The sequence below is a fragment of the Macrosteles quadrilineatus genome, unplaced genomic scaffold (genome assembly GCF_028750875.1).
Source record: "Macrosteles quadrilineatus isolate MER2022 unplaced genomic scaffold, UCM_ALF_1.0 Scaffold_9__3_contigs__length_116548681, whole genome shotgun sequence".
NCBI lineage: Eukaryota > Metazoa > Arthropoda > Insecta > Hemiptera > Cicadellidae > Macrosteles > Macrosteles quadrilineatus.
In genome coordinates, this window is record NW_026542602.1 from 5370637 (window position 1) to 5393293 (window position 22657).

The 22657-nt window shown below is 30.9% G+C and overlaps 1 protein-coding gene across 1 annotated transcript in view; it reads right to left on the reverse strand.

The window, feature by feature from the left end:
* The window catches only part of LOC129004377 (beta-alanine transporter-like), a 31032-nt gene that overhangs the window by 7753 nt on the left and 622 nt on the right, over positions 1 to 22657 (reverse strand). The window contains exons 2-7 of the mRNA XM_054432946.1: positions 8930 to 9113; positions 7999 to 8102; positions 6829 to 6983; positions 3475 to 3643; positions 1278 to 1404; positions 766 to 896 (exon numbers count right to left, since the gene is read on the reverse strand). Of these exons, the coding sequence (XP_054288921.1) occupies positions 766 to 896; positions 1278 to 1404; positions 3475 to 3643; positions 6829 to 6983; positions 7999 to 8102; positions 8930 to 9113 (870 nt within the window). The remainder of the gene's footprint in view (positions 1 to 765; positions 897 to 1277; positions 1405 to 3474; positions 3644 to 6828; positions 6984 to 7998; positions 8103 to 8929; positions 9114 to 22657) is intronic.

The window sequence follows — 22657 nt, forward strand, 5'->3', positions numbered from 1 at the left end:
TCCATTTCCATATATTTTATTTTGTTATGTATTTGCTTAGTTTAGTAAATCATATATCATCTAAGGCATTCTGTTGAACAGTTTGTACTGTAAACGAAAATAAAGACATTTTGATTTTATCAAGGCATTCCTAGTCCAACTCAAAACAAAGGGGACGTCAGATGATACCTCTCCCCAAAACATAACCTAAAAAACCTAGAGTCAGTCGAATAACAGTTGTTGCCCCTTTTCACAATTTCTTTACACTCTTTCAGCTTCTAATACATTTATGCAATCTAAACAACTCAATTATATACAAGTATTTTATAAAATTGCCAAAGACTCTTTAGCAACTGACATAAATAGAAGTGATTGCGGATTATTTATTATACTGTATATAACTAACGGAACAAGCAGGTCAAGAAAGATTTCCTACGCTGGCAACTACAAAAGCTTATTATCTGATGATTCCCGAGGCAAAGGGAGTGCTATGTTGTTTTCCAATGGTGAAGATAAAAGAGGGATCAACTTCACCACAGTACTGCTTGCTAGTGCAGAAGAGTGCGGTACACATATACACTAAGCCATGTGATGAATAGGCACGCACAAATTCAGTCAAGTGCCGCTTCAGTCACAAAGGCGAGCCAATGTTGTGACTGCATGAAATGATCCGACTGTTAGTATCAACGTCCAGCTCTCCGTGTTTGATTACTATTGAGAAATTGTTTGGTTTTTATTTCACAAACAACAGCTGATTATAATTTTCAACATCCTACATTTTTTTACCATATGAAGGTGATGATGAGAGTTTTCCTCCTGAGGTTTGGTGTTCTGAGAAGATCCATTACACCATATCTTCTATTATGATCCTTGTCGCTGTCTTTCTGTTGCATGTATCTTTCTACTTGATATTTTCTCTGAAACAAATTTAATATACAATAATATTGCAATGTAACGCATTCTGCCTTAAATAAAACTTAATTCCGTATGCACTTGGAACATTTTAAAGAACCAAATAATAATATATATTAGGTTACGTTACCTTAATCATGGATCACTTGGCGATTAAGGTAATGTAACCTCATATATATTATATCTCAGTGATTTAGAAAAAAACAACATACAATATGAAACCAAATAATGTGGAACGTAAATGTTTTTTTAAGTGTTGTGATACATAAATACAAAATGATTAAATGCAAAATGATATAAAAATTTAGAAAATGGTTACACGCCGTATATATTTTAATTTAATAATTATTTATCACAATTTTTCAAGACATGCATGTCTGAATTACCTTAAGGTGGACCATATAATTGGCCGGGAGAGACTTCCCGTTAACTCTGGCCATCTTTTTTAGTATCTTTTCCGCTTCCTCGAACCTTCCTCTCGCCAGGAGCCAGCGGGGGGACTCTGGCAGAACCCTTGTACATAGAAAGTGAACATATTTAACTTATTGTTATGGTTGGAGCATGTCAAATAACAGGACCACTGATAAAACACTTTATGGCAAAACCATCCCCACGTAAGATAAAATACGCAAATTTAGTGTTTTATGATTGACAAAACAAGAAAATACTACATTTGGTTACGAAAAGCTTAAATTTATACAATAACTAAAGACCAGGAAAGACAACGTGACCTAAGTAACTGAACTTTAAGTAAAGATAACAGTTTGAATGGTCATAAAAAACAAAATCTTTAGTTGACATCTTAAATATAATATTACTTAACACTATTATTACCTACATTACAAGTTTTAGTTTAGATAAAAAGAAAGAATAGCTATTTAAATTTTGTATCGTCATTTTATCTAACAGTGGTCTGCAAATGGATCCACGTAGATTCATTAATCATACTTATATTCTTTTGTTGTTTCTAGCCTTAATTAATTCGGGTTCTCGTTCGGTTTTTATTTAAGGGAAAAGGAAGACTTATTTAAAATTTCAAATGTGTATACTAATTTTATCGTATTTTGGAATATGACGCGTTATGTATGTATTTAAATCTGTTGTTTACTTGGTAACTATTTTTTTAACTGAAAGTAGAAAATGCGTCAAATAAAACTTGCAATAAATATATTTACACTTGTATCGTTTAATCACATGACGGTAAATACATATAAAAAGTTAAGTGGTGATCGATTTCGATTGGACACTCCAATCATCAGACCCAATAGTCATTCGCTTATTGAGTGCGAATTATAATGGGACTGAGTACAGTTGAATGTATTTCAGCGGAGAATGGGTTTTTACTCAAATTTAATTGTATAATTTAACTAATCAAAATAAGAAGGTTACAATACCTGCAGACTGCCTTTAGTGGTCCTTAAATATCCAACAGGATTACGCGTTTCGGTATTAGTTATACCATCATCAGATCCATATACAAACTTGAAGTTTTTTGACTCATGATGTCACGTCACAGTTTTAAAATACTTTTGCAACGTTTTATCCAATTAAATGTTTGCAGAACAACGATGTGCCAAGTGATATACAGTGAACAAAGTTAATGTATTGGAAAGTGGGATGAAATAGAGGAATAGGGGCAGGAACATGAGAATGCGACAGATAGAAGATTAATTGACTTGTAGGGGATGATAGATGACAGGGTGTATCTGAGACCGCATGGCTGGGGGGGGAATGAGTAAAACAGTCTCTTAATGTATCATATGATTGGTGGGCTGTTTTAAACCTACTTTTCGCTGCGACAAGAAAATATTTTTAAAATATAATAATCTCCTGGAATTACAGTTTTTGTGAGCATCAACAAATTGAATGTAGCTAGAAATTATTCGGTATTTTATAAAAATTAGTTAGTAATATAACCACAATCTAATTTTTTGCCGAACTTAAAACTTTAAACTTTTACTTTTCTATATTACATTTACATACTAAAACTGTATTCATAAAAAAAACCTGTAACCATATATCTCAACCTTACACATCAACATTGGATTAAAATGACGATCCATCGCGAAAATATTGAATTGTCCAAGGTACCTGTATGTCAGCGATCCTAGTGTCGTCATGGCCGTGCCACGTCATAGTGTCCTGCACTGACGAGACCAGTTGTAAATATTCGTACAGCTATGTCCTCCCGTGTTTTCATATTCGTGGTTACGTGTTCACAGACAACCTCAAATAAGGTAAAATAAAATTCGATGAAGCCTGACGATGGGATTTTAATCTCGAAACCGCCATAGCCGACATTATTTTATCACTGACGGACAGGTCCTAATCCTACAACTGATCCTGGGTCACTAAGAACCATGAAACTGTAACAGGTTGGTCATAGATGAAACCCCTTCTGGGAACATATATTACCATAGAATCTCCGGTACCGTTCATAAAAATGGTTACAGTAAATCTGTAGACACATCTGAAAGAGTTGGGAAACGTGTTATATTGTGTTCATGTACATATAAAAATACCAAAGTTAAAGTACAAATACACGGTACAATAGAAACTATGGAAATAATGGAAAAATCTTACCACCAGTAGAGGAAGAATGATAGAAAAGGCACAGACGTGGCCAGAGCAAGCTGTCTCCAGTCTCTTATGAGATAAACTACAGCTGCTAAAGCTACTAGTCCTAGAGAGTAGGCTATGTTGGTGAGGATGGTACAAACAGTGCGATGCTTCGGTCCTACTAGCTCTATAGCTGTAACATAACAGTAACAATTAAACATTGACATGAGACAACAAAAACATTAGTCAACATGAGAGAAAGAATTAAAAAGTAGTAGAAATGAAATACTCGGTAATGGCACACAATGATCTGTAATGCAGCGTATGGAACGTACGTAAGATGTATTATATGTGTTCAATACGAATTTGAACGTTATTGTTGACTGTTGTCCATTAAAAATATAAACAGATACAATTTTATCATTTGCAAGGGGTGAAAAAATAATTAAGTGTTGGATGCCTTTTATCGCGTTTTTAAAGTTCATAAAGTGAAGGATAACTATTTTAATTTTAAGTAAAGTGGAATTCTAGGTGTATTGAGTGCACTTCGATTCGATTCGTAACGGAACTTTTTCTGTTTTTGAGTGAACGAAAATTTTTTTTACTTGCAAATTTGGATTCAGATCACTTGAAAACGGGAGAAGTTCCTTATCCTTTTGAAAAGTAGTGTTGTCAAAACATTTTGCGTAGAAAATACCCGTTATACCTGTTATTAATGAAAGAAATGCCTCTGCTATACTACCTATGGCATAGACTCATGCATACTATTTTAAATAATAAACGAAACACTTACGTGAAAGATATGTGGACAATGAGTTAATGTTTTGACATTTGTTAATTTCACCGACACATACGTATATAGGGTGAAAAATGACCTAGTCGTAATTCCTAATAAATGACCTAGTTGTAATTCATAATTTTAGTATCCCCCGTATTACATGTATATGTAAAACATGGTCTTCACCTTGAAAAGTCATATAATATCTTTGTTCTGATACGTATAAATTTACGCTTTATAATACGAGCAACGTTTGTGCACAATGATTTCGTTTCAGGCTAAAAACAATATCCATAATACAATATCCACAATATCAACAATATCCCACTGATCTGGGAAAATTGAATTAAATGAAATTTTAATATGTAAACATTGGTCTTATGGAATGATAGGTAGCCATGACAGTTTTACGTTAATATAAATAAATTAATCGCAATGTTTATAAGAAACCACCTACAGTACAGTGGCAAATAACTAAATACAGTACAAAAGAAAATTACATTCCCTTAAAAACCATTTAGCATTGGTTATTTAATACACTTGGGGTGTTTATTAGGCAATGGGATAATTACGAAAGTTCAAAATCGTAGAATATTTACCACAAAAGATTATACACTAATGCTGAACAAAGAGTATTTAGTAGAAACCCGAAGGACGTTCTGTAGTTTCAACCATAAATATATGCATCATTAACATTTATTTGTTGATCCGAAAATAAATATGCTTGTATTATTATTTCAATGCAACTGTCAAAAAAACTTCTTAACTCAAGTAGAGATTATTAATATTAGATCCATCCAATTACGCCATTCTTTTATGTGTTTGATCTATGCCGAGGACGATCCAATTGTTGCGACGTTTCTCGATCCAATGACTTGTCGCAACCAGAGAGTACATAATATTCGCAACTCGCAACAATGCTGGTCAACAGCTGATATGTTATCACTATTTTTTTATTGTACTTTATTGTAGACATTTTCAATATTGATTATTTGTCTGTATGGAAATGATTGTTTAAAGAGCATAAAATAAGCATGAGTACCAGACCGTAGATGTTATGGCTTTGTTTCGCAAACCCTTAAATTAAGCCTTTGAAACTACATACTATACTACAGAAAACCACATCCTAGAGCATTCGGAGTGTTCATTTGCAGTTTTACTAACTATTTTGCCGTCTTTCTATGAGTAGTATGAGTTGTATGTACTCAGTAGTATGAAAGTAGAGTATGAAATCAGTAGAATTAATTAGCTTTTAACAAAAATAACATTTTCTTAGGCCTAGCACAAAACTGTACGAAATACGTCTAACGGCAATTAATTTATCAATTAATTGGTAGAGGAAACGCGATGTGAAATATATTCCAATGAACTATTAAATATGACATTAACCTTTATAATACTGTATCAAGTCTTAGGCCTTAACAATGGATCAGATTTAAAAAATAACAATATAATGATACCTCTATTTTTAGATAGAGCATTTTTATTTTGGTAATTAGTTACTGTGTCAGTAATGCGAATTTATTTAGGCCTACGATGCTTTTAAACGACTCGAGACCACAGTATCGTGCAAAAAAATTTTGCAAATAGCACCAATACGTGATTATGAGAAAATCTAATTATATAAGTTTTGTATTACATATTTTACATTGTATTTCATAATATCATTGCAATTTTATGTTGGTCTATGTGCATTTTTTAACGTTACATACAAACTAAACACCACGAGCAATTCTGGGTCGCCTGGTAATACATTATAATATATGCTATAGATTTATTATTTACTAGACATTTTGTCATTAAATCTCGTGTAAATATTGTTCACATTTTAGTGTTTCAACTTTCTCCATGAAGTGAGCTTGAATATGATTAATATTTGTTGGTTAATGGGAATAACTAGGTGACGGAAACGGTAAGTGAGGGACAATACATGAGGGAGCCCAGTATATTGGACCTTCAGTTTAATTAAGACCCGCAGTGCAGAGCATTGCATATTCAGCACAATACATGCTTTAGTGCGATGAGCACTGGTCTATACTCAACAGTTTACTTTTGAATCATTTTATCTATACGAAATCCAAAATTAGATTTTTGGCTGGGTATGTTTTATATTCATTAAGTGTATTTTCATGATCTTAAGTTAGTAGTTAGGTAAGTTAGGTAAGTTTCATTATCTTATTAAAAATGTAATTTTATCACCCTGATTTTTATGTTTTAATTTGATTTTTCTAAAACAAACTATAAGACATACATTTATGATTACTATTTGATTCACAACGGATAAGTAAAAAAATCATAAGAAACCATTTTTATTTTACCGTTTCAGTATGGTTAGCTTTATATTTGCTAAGGAATTATGACGAAATCCTTCACCAGCCGTAATTCAAAGAATATTTGGTTAGTTCTTACTTAATGCTGTTCTATAGCTCTTACTTCACGTAAAAGATTTGGTCTCTTATACGTATGATTAACTGTTAATTAATCTTTTAAGGTTGAAACTTGTCTTAGATGCCTCTTAAGTTTGTATTAAAAGTTATGTGTGTTTAATTATTTATTATAAAGATACGCATATCCAATAAAACATTTTAATATTGTCTTACCTAAGACGTATGGTGTGCCCAAAATAGCAGGAACTGTAAAGCCTACCCCGACTCTAAAAAACGTCCAGGTGGCGAAGTCTTGAGCGAAGGCGGTGGCGATTCCGAAGAAACATTCTATAAATAGGTAAATGAAAAATGAAGGCCTCCGACCTAAACTGAAAAAAACAAACGATAACATGTTTTTAATTTTTTTAAATTTTGAAATACACAAAAAACAAAGAAATGTATATCCTTTAATGTATTTACAATACAATCGAACACAACTCAGATTATGATATACACAATGCTGCTTTTCAGATATTATTAAACATGATCAAACTACTATCATATAGCCAGCAACTAAAAAGTAATAGATTTAGAACAAGAATGGTTGTTTATTGAATTAAATTTATATTCCAATTAAATGTGAATTGATATTTGTCATACAATAAGACTTCAGTGGTGTAATTTATATATTTCTTTGAAAATTGTATTGTAAAGTGACCAGAACGTCCTTTGTTTAGCAAGAACGATGAAAAAGGAAACACCTTAAGATATTAAGATATTAGATCGTGTAGGATGATGTTTATAGAAACTCAACTTATTCTAGTCAGCAAAACATCGAAAAGACCTTCCTTTGAGTTCCATTCCAAATAGAGTAAATGAAGACACCTTTGGTCCTCTTGGGGGTTGAATACATGGCTAATTACTTATACACTGCATTAGGCCCTATTCATCTACTGGTTATCTAAGTTCCATTAATTTAGTATACGAGAGATATTAAATTGATAATTATTTCAGTTTTTAAGAATTAAGTCATTCGGTTATTTAAATTTCAATGTTAAACATCTTTAAAGACTTATATTCACAGTAGCAGCATGAATTATATAAAAAGAAGACTCTATAAAGACTATATATGATTTGTTATTCCACGTATCTTTTTTTATCTTGTTTATAACATTCCATATTATAACTTATAGCATATTTCTAATATAAATATTGCAAATCAGGTTCTGCTTGCACCCTGACAAACTAGCATTAAAGATATCCTCAGCTTGAACATTTTAAATAATAAAAATGTTGAGAGGAAAACACAACGAACGCTCCAATCTTGTAATTACGATTCAAATATGGGTCTATTGCTTTGTGGTTGTAAAAATATAAACAACATAGCTTATGTTACGGTCTTACCTGTCTTGCAGATATCCAAATATATAGTTCCCAATAAGGCCCCCAGCTCCTAACAAAACTAGTGCTAAAGTGCTATAAAAGTCTTTTTGGCACACCATGTCCCACTGAAACAAGGAAATACGAAGATTAATTATTATTGTGAATTTATTTACGATATTGTCAAACTATTGGCTATGAATAAAGGTCCTTAGAGTCAAAGGACGCTCCCTGTTTACAGTTAAGGACACAGATCTTCTAAGCTGGACAGCTGCGAAAACCTAGAAATTACAATTGGAAATGGTCTAAGTAATAATACCGGTTACCATGGATTTAATTCCAGACTCCCACTTTTCGTCCATCTCCTGTTACCGTAGTTAAAATTAAAATATTTTTAAGTGCGAAATATCTGTAGAGTTTGACGGTATATACTATTATCAGAACACAGCACATATTGGATCCTAATGGTCTCCTTAACGGATTTCTCTCTAAATTCCCAGTTATATTCACCATCGTGATCATTACAAATATTAACTTTTTTACCAAAACATCAGAAGGTAATCACACAAATCATTAGGTTTATTTAACTTATATTGATAAAGTAACTTTACAAAACCAGTTTTAAAACTGTTGTTCCAACAAAGCAATCTTGGGTTTGCCAGGAATTTTCAAATTTAGACATATATTAGGAAATGATATGTGGTCTTTGGGCAAAATGAATGTATAAAAAACTACGACACGCTATTCTATTCACCTACTTTGATGTACATTGCCATACTCAGGCCCAAATGACTTCTGTACAGTAATCCTAGCAAGTAAACAAGTTTCTGAGGGGTTTTTTTGGAGGGGACGTTATAGGATTTCAGGCACTGTCATCCCTCCAAAACCACGAATAAATGGCCGCCGAAGCCTGTTCAAGAAGACACACAAACATGGTTTGTAGCATTAAACTAACCTCTGTCACTACAGTAGTGGCGTACTGGGAGTAGTCAAACGTCCAGCCATGTTTACAGCTAGTGACGTTTGTGTCCACTAGAGTGTGTTGACTGGAAGGTAGTGATCGCAGCTCACTGTAGTTTCGCACGTACATTGTACAATGACTGAATACTGGCTCGCCTTCTTTCCACTCCGCAGGAATACTAAAACAGTATATATTGGTTGTTATGGTTATGGAATGTCCAAAAATACTGAGATGGAATGGTAAAGCTAATTATTTCTCTTGGTACTCACATATTTGTACAACAATAACAAAAATAATTTTTTATTTTCTTAAAATATTCCGATAAAGTAAGCAGATGAAAATTTTATATGGAACACTAAATGCTGTTGGGAAATCGAGATGGTCTAGGGGTAATGAAAGGGCTTAGTTTCTTGTGGTTCTAGGTTCAAACTCCCATTGGACAGTTTTTAGCTACGTGATAATTGTGCTTCGAGTCTGAGGTATGAAACGTTCTGACACATCGGGATTACAGAGTAGTACATATGACTACTGTTAGTCCTGCTAGATTGAAGAGTAGTACGTATGACTACTGTTAGTCCTGCTAGATTGAAGAGTAGTACGTATGACTACTGTTAGTCCTGCTAGATTGAAGAGTAGTACGTATGACTACTGTTAGTCCTGCTAGATTGAAGAGTAGTACGTATGACTACTGTTAGTCCTGCTAGATTGAAGAGTAGTACGTATGACTACTGTTAGTCCTGCTAGATTGAAGAGTAGTACATATGACTACTGTTAGTCCTGCTAGATTGAAGAGTAGTACGTATGACTGCTGCTAGTCGTACTAGATTGCTGAGTAGTAAACTGTTGTTAGTCCTACTAGATTGAAGAGTAGTGCATATGCCTACTGTTAGCCCTACTAGATTGCAGAGTAGTTCATATGACTGCTTTTAGTCCTACTAGATTGCAGAGTAGTACATATGATTACTGTTAGTCCTGCTAGATTGAAGAGTAGTGCATATGACTACTGTTAGTCGGTACTAGCTATGTACCGACAAATTAATTCAGATTTCGCTGGAATCGCAACACGTTATTTACTGTCCAATCAAGGTAGGATTGCCGGGTTGTGTTCAGGTTAACGACAACACATCCTTTCTGATCCTTCCGTGATCCTGTCTTAGCCTGGGTTTCTTGTGATCCTATCCTCATCACCCTGGTGCTACATATGCATGTTATCACTGTCTCATCTTTTGGCAGTTTATAACCTCTAACACTTAAAAGTCATCATTGATATATTTTTGGTGTTTTACAATATGGCACGGGTATTTTATTTTATAAAAACTATTTCCAATCTTATATATTAAGAACACTTTTACAAAACTTATGACAGCTAGCCTGACCATACTACTGGACCGATTTACACACAGGTTGTAATAAAAGAAAGGTTATCGGTCTTATATGTGCAGGTTTTATTTGTATTTTGAAAATATTTATGTTTGGGTCAAAAATGGAAATTCAACTTTTCTTATGGAGATTTGACATGGGGCCAAATGTTTAAGATTACTACAGCCAGACTGACCATACTACTGGACCGATTTACACTCGGATTATGCTAAAAGAAAGGTCCTATATGTGCAGGTGTCATTTGTATTTTGAGAATAATTATGTTAATAGGGTCAAAAATGGAAATTCAACTATTCTTATGGAGACAAATTATTTAACATGGGGCAAATTATCTATATAATAATAGGCAAGCATGTTTATTTAACATCTTTTTTCTCGGCTCCTGTTCATTGCAGGAAAAACCTACGCATAATGTTAGAAAGATATTTGCCTGTAGATGTGCAGAATCCCCTTATAAATTAAAATAGGCTAAATAATAAGCAAAAATTATGATTTTAAAACTAAAAAAGATTAACATTGGCCTTATGGGTTGTCATGTTGGTGATGAAAAAACAACAAAATATTAACAGAAAATCAAAACAAATTGAAGAAATTTCAATAAAATGTTTTATTTAAAGCTTGGGGTGAAAATTTATTTATAATCCCTAGATATATCTAATACGAAGGATATATTTCTTAAAACAAAACAAAACAACCTAAAACAATCCAAGAAAAATGTAAACCAGGGCTGGGAAGGAAAACAAAGGTAATTAAAATACATGGTAATCATGTAAAAAGCCAAGCCAACGTGTTAGCTCTCTACCAACGCTATGGATGAGGAATTAATATTCCTCATTAAATTCATACGACTCTTGATAATTATTATTTTTACGATATTATTGTTTAGTTCATGTTCACCTACATGTATTTGAGGAAAAGCACGAATGTTTGTTAGATAAAACAATTGGTCTTTTGAAACTTACCATTAACACAAGTTCCACTAACATTTTTACGTGGGTTGAACATTTAAATAGAATGAAAGAACACACCTTTTATATATTGATTTATGCCATGAATATTAAAAATAATATGGTTTAAATCAATCCGATATTCCCTGTCCACCTATCTTGTAATGTCAGCTTAGGTATTTAATTAGACATATTGAAAGAAACTTATGATTAACGCATTCAATAATAAATAATGAAATGCACAGGACGAAAACAAGAGAGTTCAAGTATTAAGCATGTGAGTATACAGTATAATAACAGATATAAATACAATTCGATTGATGGGCTGCCGTTATATTTGTTGTGTTTTAAGACACCGTCTACTAAAACCCCTCAACACCCACCCTAAACGAATTTGCTGAAAATTGCCACATACAAATTCGAATGAATAATTTAAACATGCATTTTAATATTGACCCTTTGAAACACTCTCTTGATTATTTTTCTAAATATCGTACATACATACATGTATATCTGACGTGCTCGATTATGTTGTATCATCTTATCTCACAATCTTTTAGACAGAATAGTAAGGGCTGATATCCTCTCATTGATAGGGGCTTTTTACTGATATTTTCCAATTACGAGTAAGGTTATCTCAATTTTAAATATAAACTAGCTCTAGATTTATATACCTAAAGTATCTAGTGACATATCTAGATTATTGTGACTTACATATTTTGACTTAAAAAATATTTCGTTCCTAATGAGTATCTCGTTATTTAGGGATTCTGAGGTTTATAGCCTTATTAAGAAAAGCTTTTTTTATTTACTTATAATAAGCAAGAAAAATAAAATATTTTCATGTAAGTTAAGTTAACGATTTTCACTCGTATCGTAGCAACAGACAAATTAACCCACTCCTTAACAGAATAAAAATATATAAAAAAATTGAGCTTGATTAAAACTAGCAAACATTTTTTATTAACTCTTAACTAATTTGTTATTTCCTTAGAAAACTAGTTCTGAAGAATGTATAGCTATAATTATTGTTATTCAAAAAACCTAAACGAAAAAGTCAAAATTGAAAGCAAGAAACGTTACAGGGAATATCGTTTCAATTATAGCCTCCGATTAGTTCTAATGGATTTTCGTTGAGTTCCATTGCGTTGGTATTGGTGGTTAAATTCATTATTGTTATACGTTTTTCAGTAACATTCTGAAGAGGAAATGGACTGGCATGTTTGGATCCATCATATTTGCCCGCTTTTATACATCACTTCCCACAAAACTAGTACTTCAGTAAACATATTGTTATACTATAACAATCCTAATATGCTATGTCTTACACGGGTTTCTTTTACACAATTGTTTGTTAAAATGTAAAATTTATTTGTCATAATCAAATATAAATTTCAAAAAGAATACTGTTAAAGAAAAACATGAGTGTTATACTCTAATCAACAATAGACACAAGTTCAATATATACAGTATAAATAGACTAGTTTGTATTAATTGAAAGAATTTTGTTTTATATAACAAACTGTCTATAACAATATATGGGTTTTTAATATGGCAGAAACAGGAAAGATAAAACATTGACGTGTTATTCCAATCACCCCCTGGAATAAATAACGAATGCTTTTATAATTGAAATTCAATTTGAAATGAAAGACTAAACTCAAGGATTTTTAACTCTGTCTCTCGGTTAAATACCCTTTTTTAGTTGATACTGTCTGCGGGGTAATCAATTTGTTCACCTCGATTTGATTTAGATATTAAGTTAAATTAAAATGATTTGTTGGGATAATGTGATCATTTTGCGAATAATGAATCAAATCGTGTTGAAATTCAAGAAAATATTTGAACAGCGTGGATTCAAATCGGTATTAAATTATGTTAACAGCTGATCTATTCTTGTAGCTACAAAATCATTCAATCAAAAACTTGCCAACAATAATTTGAATTCTTTCGCAAAATTACTAGCATATCATGATTGTTTATTTTAATTTTTTGTTCACCACACCAGTGACAATTACTCAATATTCACTCCTCTATACTTTTCAACCCTGGAACTCCTATTTAATTTTATTGTCTACATGAGATTAGAAAAATTATATACATAAGAGATGAGAACAAAAAAAAATTGAAACATTGAAAAATTTACACCTTCAGACATTTTGGTTGACTACAACACCACATTTTTCGTATACACTTTGGGGTGTGATAAAACATAGTGAAGTAAAACTTAAAGTCGTTCTTATTTTGTGTCTTCTTACTAGTTTATTCAGAATAATAAGCATAATGATCTTACTTAATTTATCAGATTTTAAGTTAAAATTTGTTAACACAGAACACCAAATATCTAAGCTCTGCGTTATTGAGGATTTTATTTATATACTAATCAGATTAATCATGAAGAAAATATCACATGATAAAATACTTACGCCTTTTAATAGTTTTTGTGCCACGATATAAATATTTAACGGCCATCAACACAATCCAAACGACCACAAAAACATTAAATCTTGTAATTTAACAATATTTTGCTTAAATTAAAATTCAAATACCCTATTTAAAAGATAAAATTAAAAAGTACAAGACAGTTAAGGATATTTTATGTGGAAGAAATTCCCTTCTGTCTTAGCAATTCCCTTTTCAATTTTCTTTAACCGACGAAAGATTGATGCTTTCAACACTTATTCATACCATACTACTCATCACCAATCAAAAAAACTCCATAAAGCTTCCAAACCATCTATGGAAGTATATATGGTTGGAAGTATATGTATGTGTAAGAAAATTGTAATACATTAATGTATAAACTTATAATAAGTTTTCAAAATATACATGAATGTGAACTAACTTTATCTTGTTTAATGCAGAAGACAGTGCATAAGACCGGTAAAACACTATTCTTATAAATTTTAAATATTGTCTAGATTAAAATATTTATTCCAAGGCAATACTTTGTACTATTTTGTTTAATTAAGTAAATTTAATTAGTATATAATTTTGAATATTCGAGTCACAGTTTTTTTTTTATACATAACATGCCCATCTTAAGAGTCCTAGATTCAATACAGATGGCATTTTGTAAGATAAAACAAATCATTTGAAGAGAAAGTGGCCCAAACCCCCTTAGTTATGATAAGTCTTAGATTAACTGAGAAATCATAATATAAAATTGATGTGGTTTCAATAGCATTTCGATACAATACACAGTAATATAGTAATAAAAACACTATTCACAGTAACTGTAAAAAAATCTTTTGTTAAGAAAACTCCTCAGCATTGTATTAAATTACGCCAGAAGTAGATGGACAGGTTTGTCTTTCATAACAATGGCTCCCAAGGGTAGACACTGTTCTTTGAATAACATTAATTACCCTTAGTTTGGTACAAAGGAGTTAATCTTGACCTCGTCCACTAAAGCACCTTAGGATGTCTCATTACACTCAAAGGTTTCCCTCCTACAACTTCAAAATGTTCGTAAAATCATAACAAAATTCATATAAAAGTAACGTTATATTGATTGAGTTTTCCTTAATCTAGTCTATTAATTGTAATAAACTTTGTTTTACTATACCGTTTTACATAGGCTAGAAACTCATTTTCATAGCAAGCCCAATGCAAGTGTTTGACTGTGGCCAAATATTTAACTGAAAAGTCAGCTGTTCACATTGAAATTCATGTTAAAACGTTAAGAAAAAAAAATTAGCTTCACAGACTTTTTAAAAGCAAACTTAATCTTGAAAAAAAGAAGTCTTGGGGGCAAAGCCCTAAAGGAAATGGTGATCTTAGTTACCTTTCGTTAGTCTGCTGGATCATAAGGTTCACAATGCCACCTCAATCATATTGAACGGTTAATTAAGACAATAGAAACAGAGATGTAGCAGAGAAAATACTTATTACATTAAGTATTGTGATACTGTTTTCCCTACTGTGATATAAATTTAATTAGTTTTGATATTAGTTAACGGGTATAATACTTAGGCTAGGCTAACAATAATTATAACCAGTAATCCCGAAATATTGTTCCATTGAAAATCAGATTCGAGAAGATAATATTTTAAATAATACTTTTTCATTTGGATATATTTGAAAACATCTTTGCTTTAACTTATCCATATAGAAACGTCGTACCGAATGCAAAATTGGTAACTTTAATTTAATTACTGTTGAAGTTAGATGAAATAATATAAAAGGTAGAGAAATTCTTAAATTACTATATTTTAAATTAGTTTAGGATGGAAATCCTATGAAAAGTTAATTACCTGGATTTTAGCGCAGTATATAGTCTTATATATTAATTAGTTTGAGAAATACGTTATAGCTGATTATTTTAAGTGACTTAATAATATGAATAAACCATGACAAATTGCCCAAATATCTAGGAGAATCTTTCTTCTTTTACCATTGCTGCTTGCTGTCTTAAAAAAATCTCGTTTAAACTTTCTATGATGAAAAACATATTGGTAGTAAACTATTCTATAATAATAAGATTATTATACTACATTCCATTTAAACAGTGAATTTAGTATATATTTTGAGAAAGTAGAAAATATACTTTACATTGTCGTAAGATTATAAATGAACATTTATATCCTTAAAAAATGGAATAGTATATAGGCCTACATCGGTTTTTAAATTATTACCATGTTTAAATCATTATGGAAATCAAATTTAAATAAATCTGCTTTATAAAAGTAGATTACCATTACGTGGCTGACGAAAAATCTTTAAATTACGAAATATTTTAATGTAAAAAAGTAAGGATTTCCTATTTCTAAACACAGGTGCATTACATGGTTAAAAACAGAATTTCTTCGAAAGAAGCAGAGGCAAAAACACTACTGATACAGAGATCAATACGTGCTGACGATCAAAAGATTAGTGTGGAGAAGATCACAGACCTAGAGACATGCCAGCGTTTGATCTCCAGGGACGTTTGATCTATAAATGCAATGATCTGAGATATAATACAATACTAGTAGTCTCCCTCCTATCCGGCGACCTCGACACTCGTAGTTTGGCTTAAAACAGTTTTGCCAAAAGCTAATTTGCACAAAAATATAAATAAGAAAATTATTTTATAGGGGACGAATGCATGGAAGACGTCAAGTTTAGTTTAATCTTTTTAAATTACGTATATAGCATCGTACGCCACTTTTATGACATCCCTAAAGAAAAATGTATTTTCTTATATAACATTTTTAACACTACAAAACACTAACAAAATAGTAGTTATCTTACAATTGGGAAGCAATAAACTGGAAAAAAGAGTTATAGATCAACAGATATACGCAAGATAATATATAATAATATATATAAAACATATATAAAAAATATATAATATATATATACTTGCAAGATACAGTAAAAAATACCATTAAAGAACAATGTGTTCCAAAAATTAGGGTCTTGGATATCTGTTTTTTGCATATTTCATTTTCATACCATTATGGTATTTTAATTATAATTTATCATGTTTTGTTAAATACAGTAGGCCTATAACTTTTTTAGTTTACCTTTAAAAAAAATTGACAGTCCAGTCTAGTTGGATTTTTTAATATGTCGTATTAATAATTTTCTACACTCTGCGTTAAATAGAAGTTAACACAACGATCGCGTAAGGATAGGCACGAGTCAAAAATTGTAGGTACGAGCCTTGGCGAGTGACTTCATAAATCTACGAGTGTCTTAAAGGCTAACTACGCGAGTTGCGTACACTACTTTACCTACGTCCGTTTTTTTTTTGTTACTAACAATCATAACCTCTCACTGCTACTGATTGTGATGCAACGACTCATTTTCTCAACCACTCACTCATTGTATAATCAATGACATTGGCCTTAATTCCTGTTAAGTTGACGTTCGAAGTACAATTATACTTATTTTCTCTCAATCCTAGGAACCTCATTGGTCAAAACTTGTACTGTTAAGTAACATTAAATTGCTGTTAGTAAACAAACTATTCTATTAAGTGAATCTTTTCAATTCTAAGAACTGAATTGAAAAGGCTAGTTTAAAAAGTATGCCGTCGTAGAAAAAGAATTGAAAAAAAAAACTAGTTTAACGAAATATTAGAGGGTTTGTGCGACTAAAATATAAAAAAAAAACAATATGATTAAGAGCAACAACAAAATATACTGACTCTGAAATCAGCAATTGAATAGCCACCTTGTATTACTTTAGTACACTGGGGAAGATTATTTCTTAGTTTAGCATAATTTTGAGGCTCGCCCTTTAAGGGTAAATAAACTGCAAGGCCATGTCTAGACTATTGCTTTTATTTAATAAATCATTTGAAGTTATTTATAAATAGCTGTTGAAGCTTATTTTTCTTCAGTTTTATTAAATAGTTTTAATCTATGTATGTTTACTACTAGGCACAGCGTTATTATGCCAAAAGTAGCCATTAGTTTTCAAACAACTGACTAAACCGTATTTCTTTTTGATTTTTTAAGCTTTTTGCCAGTCAGTATAAGGCTAAATAGCTGTTAACATTTAACAACATCTTTAAGGATGAAATAACATGACTATTTACACAATTACGATGATAATGTTTTTGAAAATAAATGAGGGAACTACCTACTTTATATGAAATGCGAGTTTGCCGGGGATTTTAAATTGCCTTAAATGTCAAAGAATTCAATTGCAAAATGAATTCCAGACCGGATAAGATTATCCGTTGGCTAGAATTGAAACTAATTTTGAAACGAGTTATAAAACCCTTTGAGACGATTGAAAAGGTGTTTCTAAATTTTACCTTAGAATTTAAAATTAACACATAATCAGCCACGAAATGGTAATCTACTTTTATAAAGCACCTTTTTTTTTAATTGAATTTCCATAATGATTTAAACACGGTAACAGTTTCATAACAGATGTAGGCCTATACACTATTTCATTTTTAAGGCTATAAATGTTCATTTATTATCTTACAATGAAAACTATATTTTCAACTTATTCTAAAAAATATACTAAATTCACTGTTTAAACGGAATTTAGTATAATCATTTTATTATTACAGAAAATTGTACTACCAATATGTTTTTCGTCATAGAATGTTTAAACGAGATTTTTTTATTAAAAATACAGCAAGCAGCAATTGTAAAAGAAGAACAATTCTCCGAGATATATGGACCATTTTCATAGTCTATTCATATTATTAAGTCACTTAAAATAATTAGCTAACGCGTTTCTCAAACTAATTAGTATATAAGAATTTATACTGCATTACAATCTAGGTTTCATTGCATTGTACCTTGCATTTCTCGATCTCTCTCGTGTATCCTTTCCAAACACAACAAACTATTCAGTAGGTAGGTAAGATTTTTTGTAAGGATGGTACGTTCACAGTGGGATCATCGTACGTAAATAGTTTACTCGTATTAGAAGTAAAAGCGATGAATAGTTTCATAATTATTATGAAATTATGATTAGTTTAAGTACTATATACCAATAAACACAGGCTAGTTAGTATCTCAATGGTATGCTTGTACCACTCTGTCAATAATGTGAATGGTTTGTTTGTTTATATGTTTTTCTGTCACTGTTGCCTAGGTGATTTTTTCGATGGAAATTTACTTACAATCCATGTTTCTAGCCTCCAAGATGTTGGACATAGTGTCAGACTAAATTACCTACGTAATTCCCATCACAGCTCAATAACAATGTACTAACTTGACATATTTCGTTAAACTGTGACGGTAGTTATGTAAATAATTTGGACTTACATCTTAGACATGTCTACTCATTTAATCTATGGTTCTACGAAAGTAAGAAGAAAAAAGAAACATTACAAAACACAATAAAGATGTTTAAAAATGTAACATAATATTGTGCTTTATAAGCCACTCTACTAAAAAAGTATATAATAACTCATAGGGAATTACTGTCAAGTTTGGAAACGACTGATATCTCTCTCGATTTCTTGTTTGTTGCCAAAGTAAGGGTTTTCAATACTACACATAACAATACTCCATTTACTTCTTTGGATAAAAATTAAATTTATATTTGAGTAACACTTAAATGAATGGAAGTACACTTTATGACTATTTATGTTACAGATTTAAACCACTTGAGCTGTAGATTTACCCAGTAAAAAGAACCATGAGTTATTAAAACCAGTAAACTATAAATAGTAAAATATGTAATATCATTGACTAATAAGTTTCACAGTAATATTTGTCTAAAACATAGTTATCTCAATGCCATTTTAGATATTATTTTCATAAGCATAAATAGACCTAAAAAAGTTTGCTGTTTAACAATTGATATCCTTTGTTTCCTTACATGAGAGCTAGTTTTGCGTGCAACCAAAGTAACTGTAAAATCAAAGATAAGTAGTGTTCTCAGAAATTGGTGGTTTAAAAAAAAAAAATGAAATACATCATTTATAATATGATGAAAGCTCCTAATACATTTAGCTTGATGATTTTTCCCCAGTGGCTTAGACTATTTATAATATGACTATAATTTACCACTGGGTTTTAAATTAAAAATACCCCCACTGCAGCAAACATGCAGACTAAGCTAATTTAAATTTACCTGTCTTGATATTCATTAAAATATTCTCTTAAAATTGTCACATTGATTTCCTATTTAAACATCATCAAATTTTATGAGTACTTAAGTTTGCGCTACAGGGAGGGTTAAAAGGGTCTGTTTTGTTTATATAATTCTTATTTTGTATATCAGATATGATATGAATAAAAGAAATGATCATATTTTTGTTATTTAAAGTCAAGCTTCTCCATTTAAAATTGAATTGTAGAAAACTCATATTTATGAACATTAAAAAAAAAAATATCTTCTTACTATTTTGTTTTTCGATCATTTTGATCCAAGTGCTAAAATTTATAGAAACGCAAACAAAAATCTATATATAAAGCCAAAAGTACCCATGAAACTACAAGTCACACCCTCATAAACCATATACTTAAAATGTTCGTCATGACGAGAAACCTTGCGCAAAACTATCCATTATTTCATAAATCACCCTTTAAGGCAATTGCTTTCCAAAGGGAACTTTCCCTTTTATATATTACCTTATTATATCTTTATTATACTTTTATACCTAATGTAAAAAAAAATACCTCAGCTGTCCTTATTTGTATGTTGTTTTTTAAATTTATTTACTTATTAAAATCAGGTGTAATTATTTGTTTGTATTTCTGTATTCAGTTTTGTTTATTTCAGCTTAACTTAACCAATCAATAATTGTATCAATACTTATGAACTAAAACGGGGTGAAGCCCGAGGGTGACAGATAGTAAAAAATAATTATGTTTTAAACTGCACAAACAGTTATGCAATTTCTAATTTTAATTTATTTTTATTTTGACAAGAAAAACAACCTTCAAGTTCAGAAACCTATTAGCGTATAAAATATATTTTAAAAAGTCCAAAAATTATATTTTCTTCTAAAATATTACAATCACCTAACGCCATTGTATTAGTGTGAAATATCTGTTAGTAAAATATTTATTAAATACTATCTCTTCATATGGTAATTAGGTCCCAAATTCATTTTAGGGGGGGGGGGGGGAAATATATTCCCGCCATGCAGTTTTACTGGTTTGTGAAACTGAGTTATGTAACAAGATGAAAATATATTTAATTTGACATAAGTTTGTCGAACAAGAATGTCGTTATTGGTTTGCTGTTGTGTAGTTTCAAGGCATTCTCTCAGTTCCAAAGAACTTAAGTGAGTACAATTATCCGTAGTGAAATGTTTCCATGCTAGGTGTTAACCATAAAAAAACCTTCAGTAATAACAATTTTTACTTTGCTAGAAATGGTTTTCTTGTAAAACATAATAGTTTATCATTTCTTTTTTCCCACACAGAGTAGAGTGAAACTAAAGTTATTATGCATTATTTCAGAAATAATGCAAGGTTTCTGATATGTAAATTCACACTGAAGATGTTATAATTTTGTTAAATACGACGTTCTGTTATTATTGATGATCATCCAAGGAAACAAAGTGACTACCATATACAAAATATTATTTATATGTACTTATGGACAGGACATTTAGTTATTGTTATAATATAAAATTTACACAAGCTGACAAAAAATGTGGGTGTTTAAAAGTATGCCTTGACTAAAAAGATTGCCTTAGTAAAGCAATTTACAAACAGAGTCAGGGTAGTGTTATACGGATTGTATTTACTATTTATGATAATACTATTTATCGTTAGTGAATTATATCTCAAACATCACGAACAGTTTATTTCAAGTATATATTTTTTGTGCAATGCGTGATATGTGCTTGTAATTAATTTTAGCTACTAAGTAGGGAAACATATTTCATTCATTAATTTGCATGATTCATTATTTTAGTACCATAAAGTTGTATTTATACAGAAAACGATAACAATTATCTTATATTCAGGGAAAAGAGCCTCACAACACGAAAATGAAGTAAAATATGAAATTTGTTCTCTCTTATATTTTAAAAGCGTATCTTTTGTGTCCCCAAAAATACTGGATGCAAATATCCATCGACCATCGCCATAAACTCTGTATGAAGCCAAAACATGCATGTGGCTTTGATTTCACAAGAAAGGATCCCATGACCATAGCTGGTAACACATTAGGCAGCTGTAATTAAAATAAATATCACCCCAACATTGGGAATAATAATATTATTTTAACTGTATGCAAGTTAAAATAATAACACTGATTTTATGGTGACACATTATTGGATAATAGTATAATTTCTTACTATAATACTGTAGTATCAATAATAGAGTGTAAACGATGTTAGCTAAGGATCTGCCAACTGCATGGGGGACATCATAATTATATATAGTAGCAACCTTATTGATATTGGAGATTTAGAGCTTCACCATTGAATATTCCTATCCACAATGAATATATTCCGTTGGTATTTCTCTGGAAATATTCTCAGTTATTGTAAATTAGAAATAAGTGTATAATGTTTTAAATGTAAAGTCTTACAGGTGCAATGTGAGATAATAAACTCTTAGTGTAAAATAAAAATATCATAAATTTTTTTTTTTTACTATTATTTCACTACATGTTTGAAATATATATATATACCTATGTTTATATAAAAATACAACATAAAATCCCCCTTTAAATTTAATTTACTGTTTTAGTTTAACACAAAGTAAACAAAAATGAATAACCAACAAAAATAAAATAATTTTTATACGAATGCACAATATAGTAAATTTGTACACAACAAATAAATAAACAGTGAGAAGGATATAAATGCAATTCCAAGCCTTTGCTATGAGTGGGTGAGTTACTCAGTAGCATAGCTGTCCGTGACAACAATTTAACGATGGTGTGGTTTTGCGTTCCGGTGTTACCTCAGAAAACCATGTATGAGCCCACCCCTTCCTAGCATATATATATATATATATAATACGTTCTA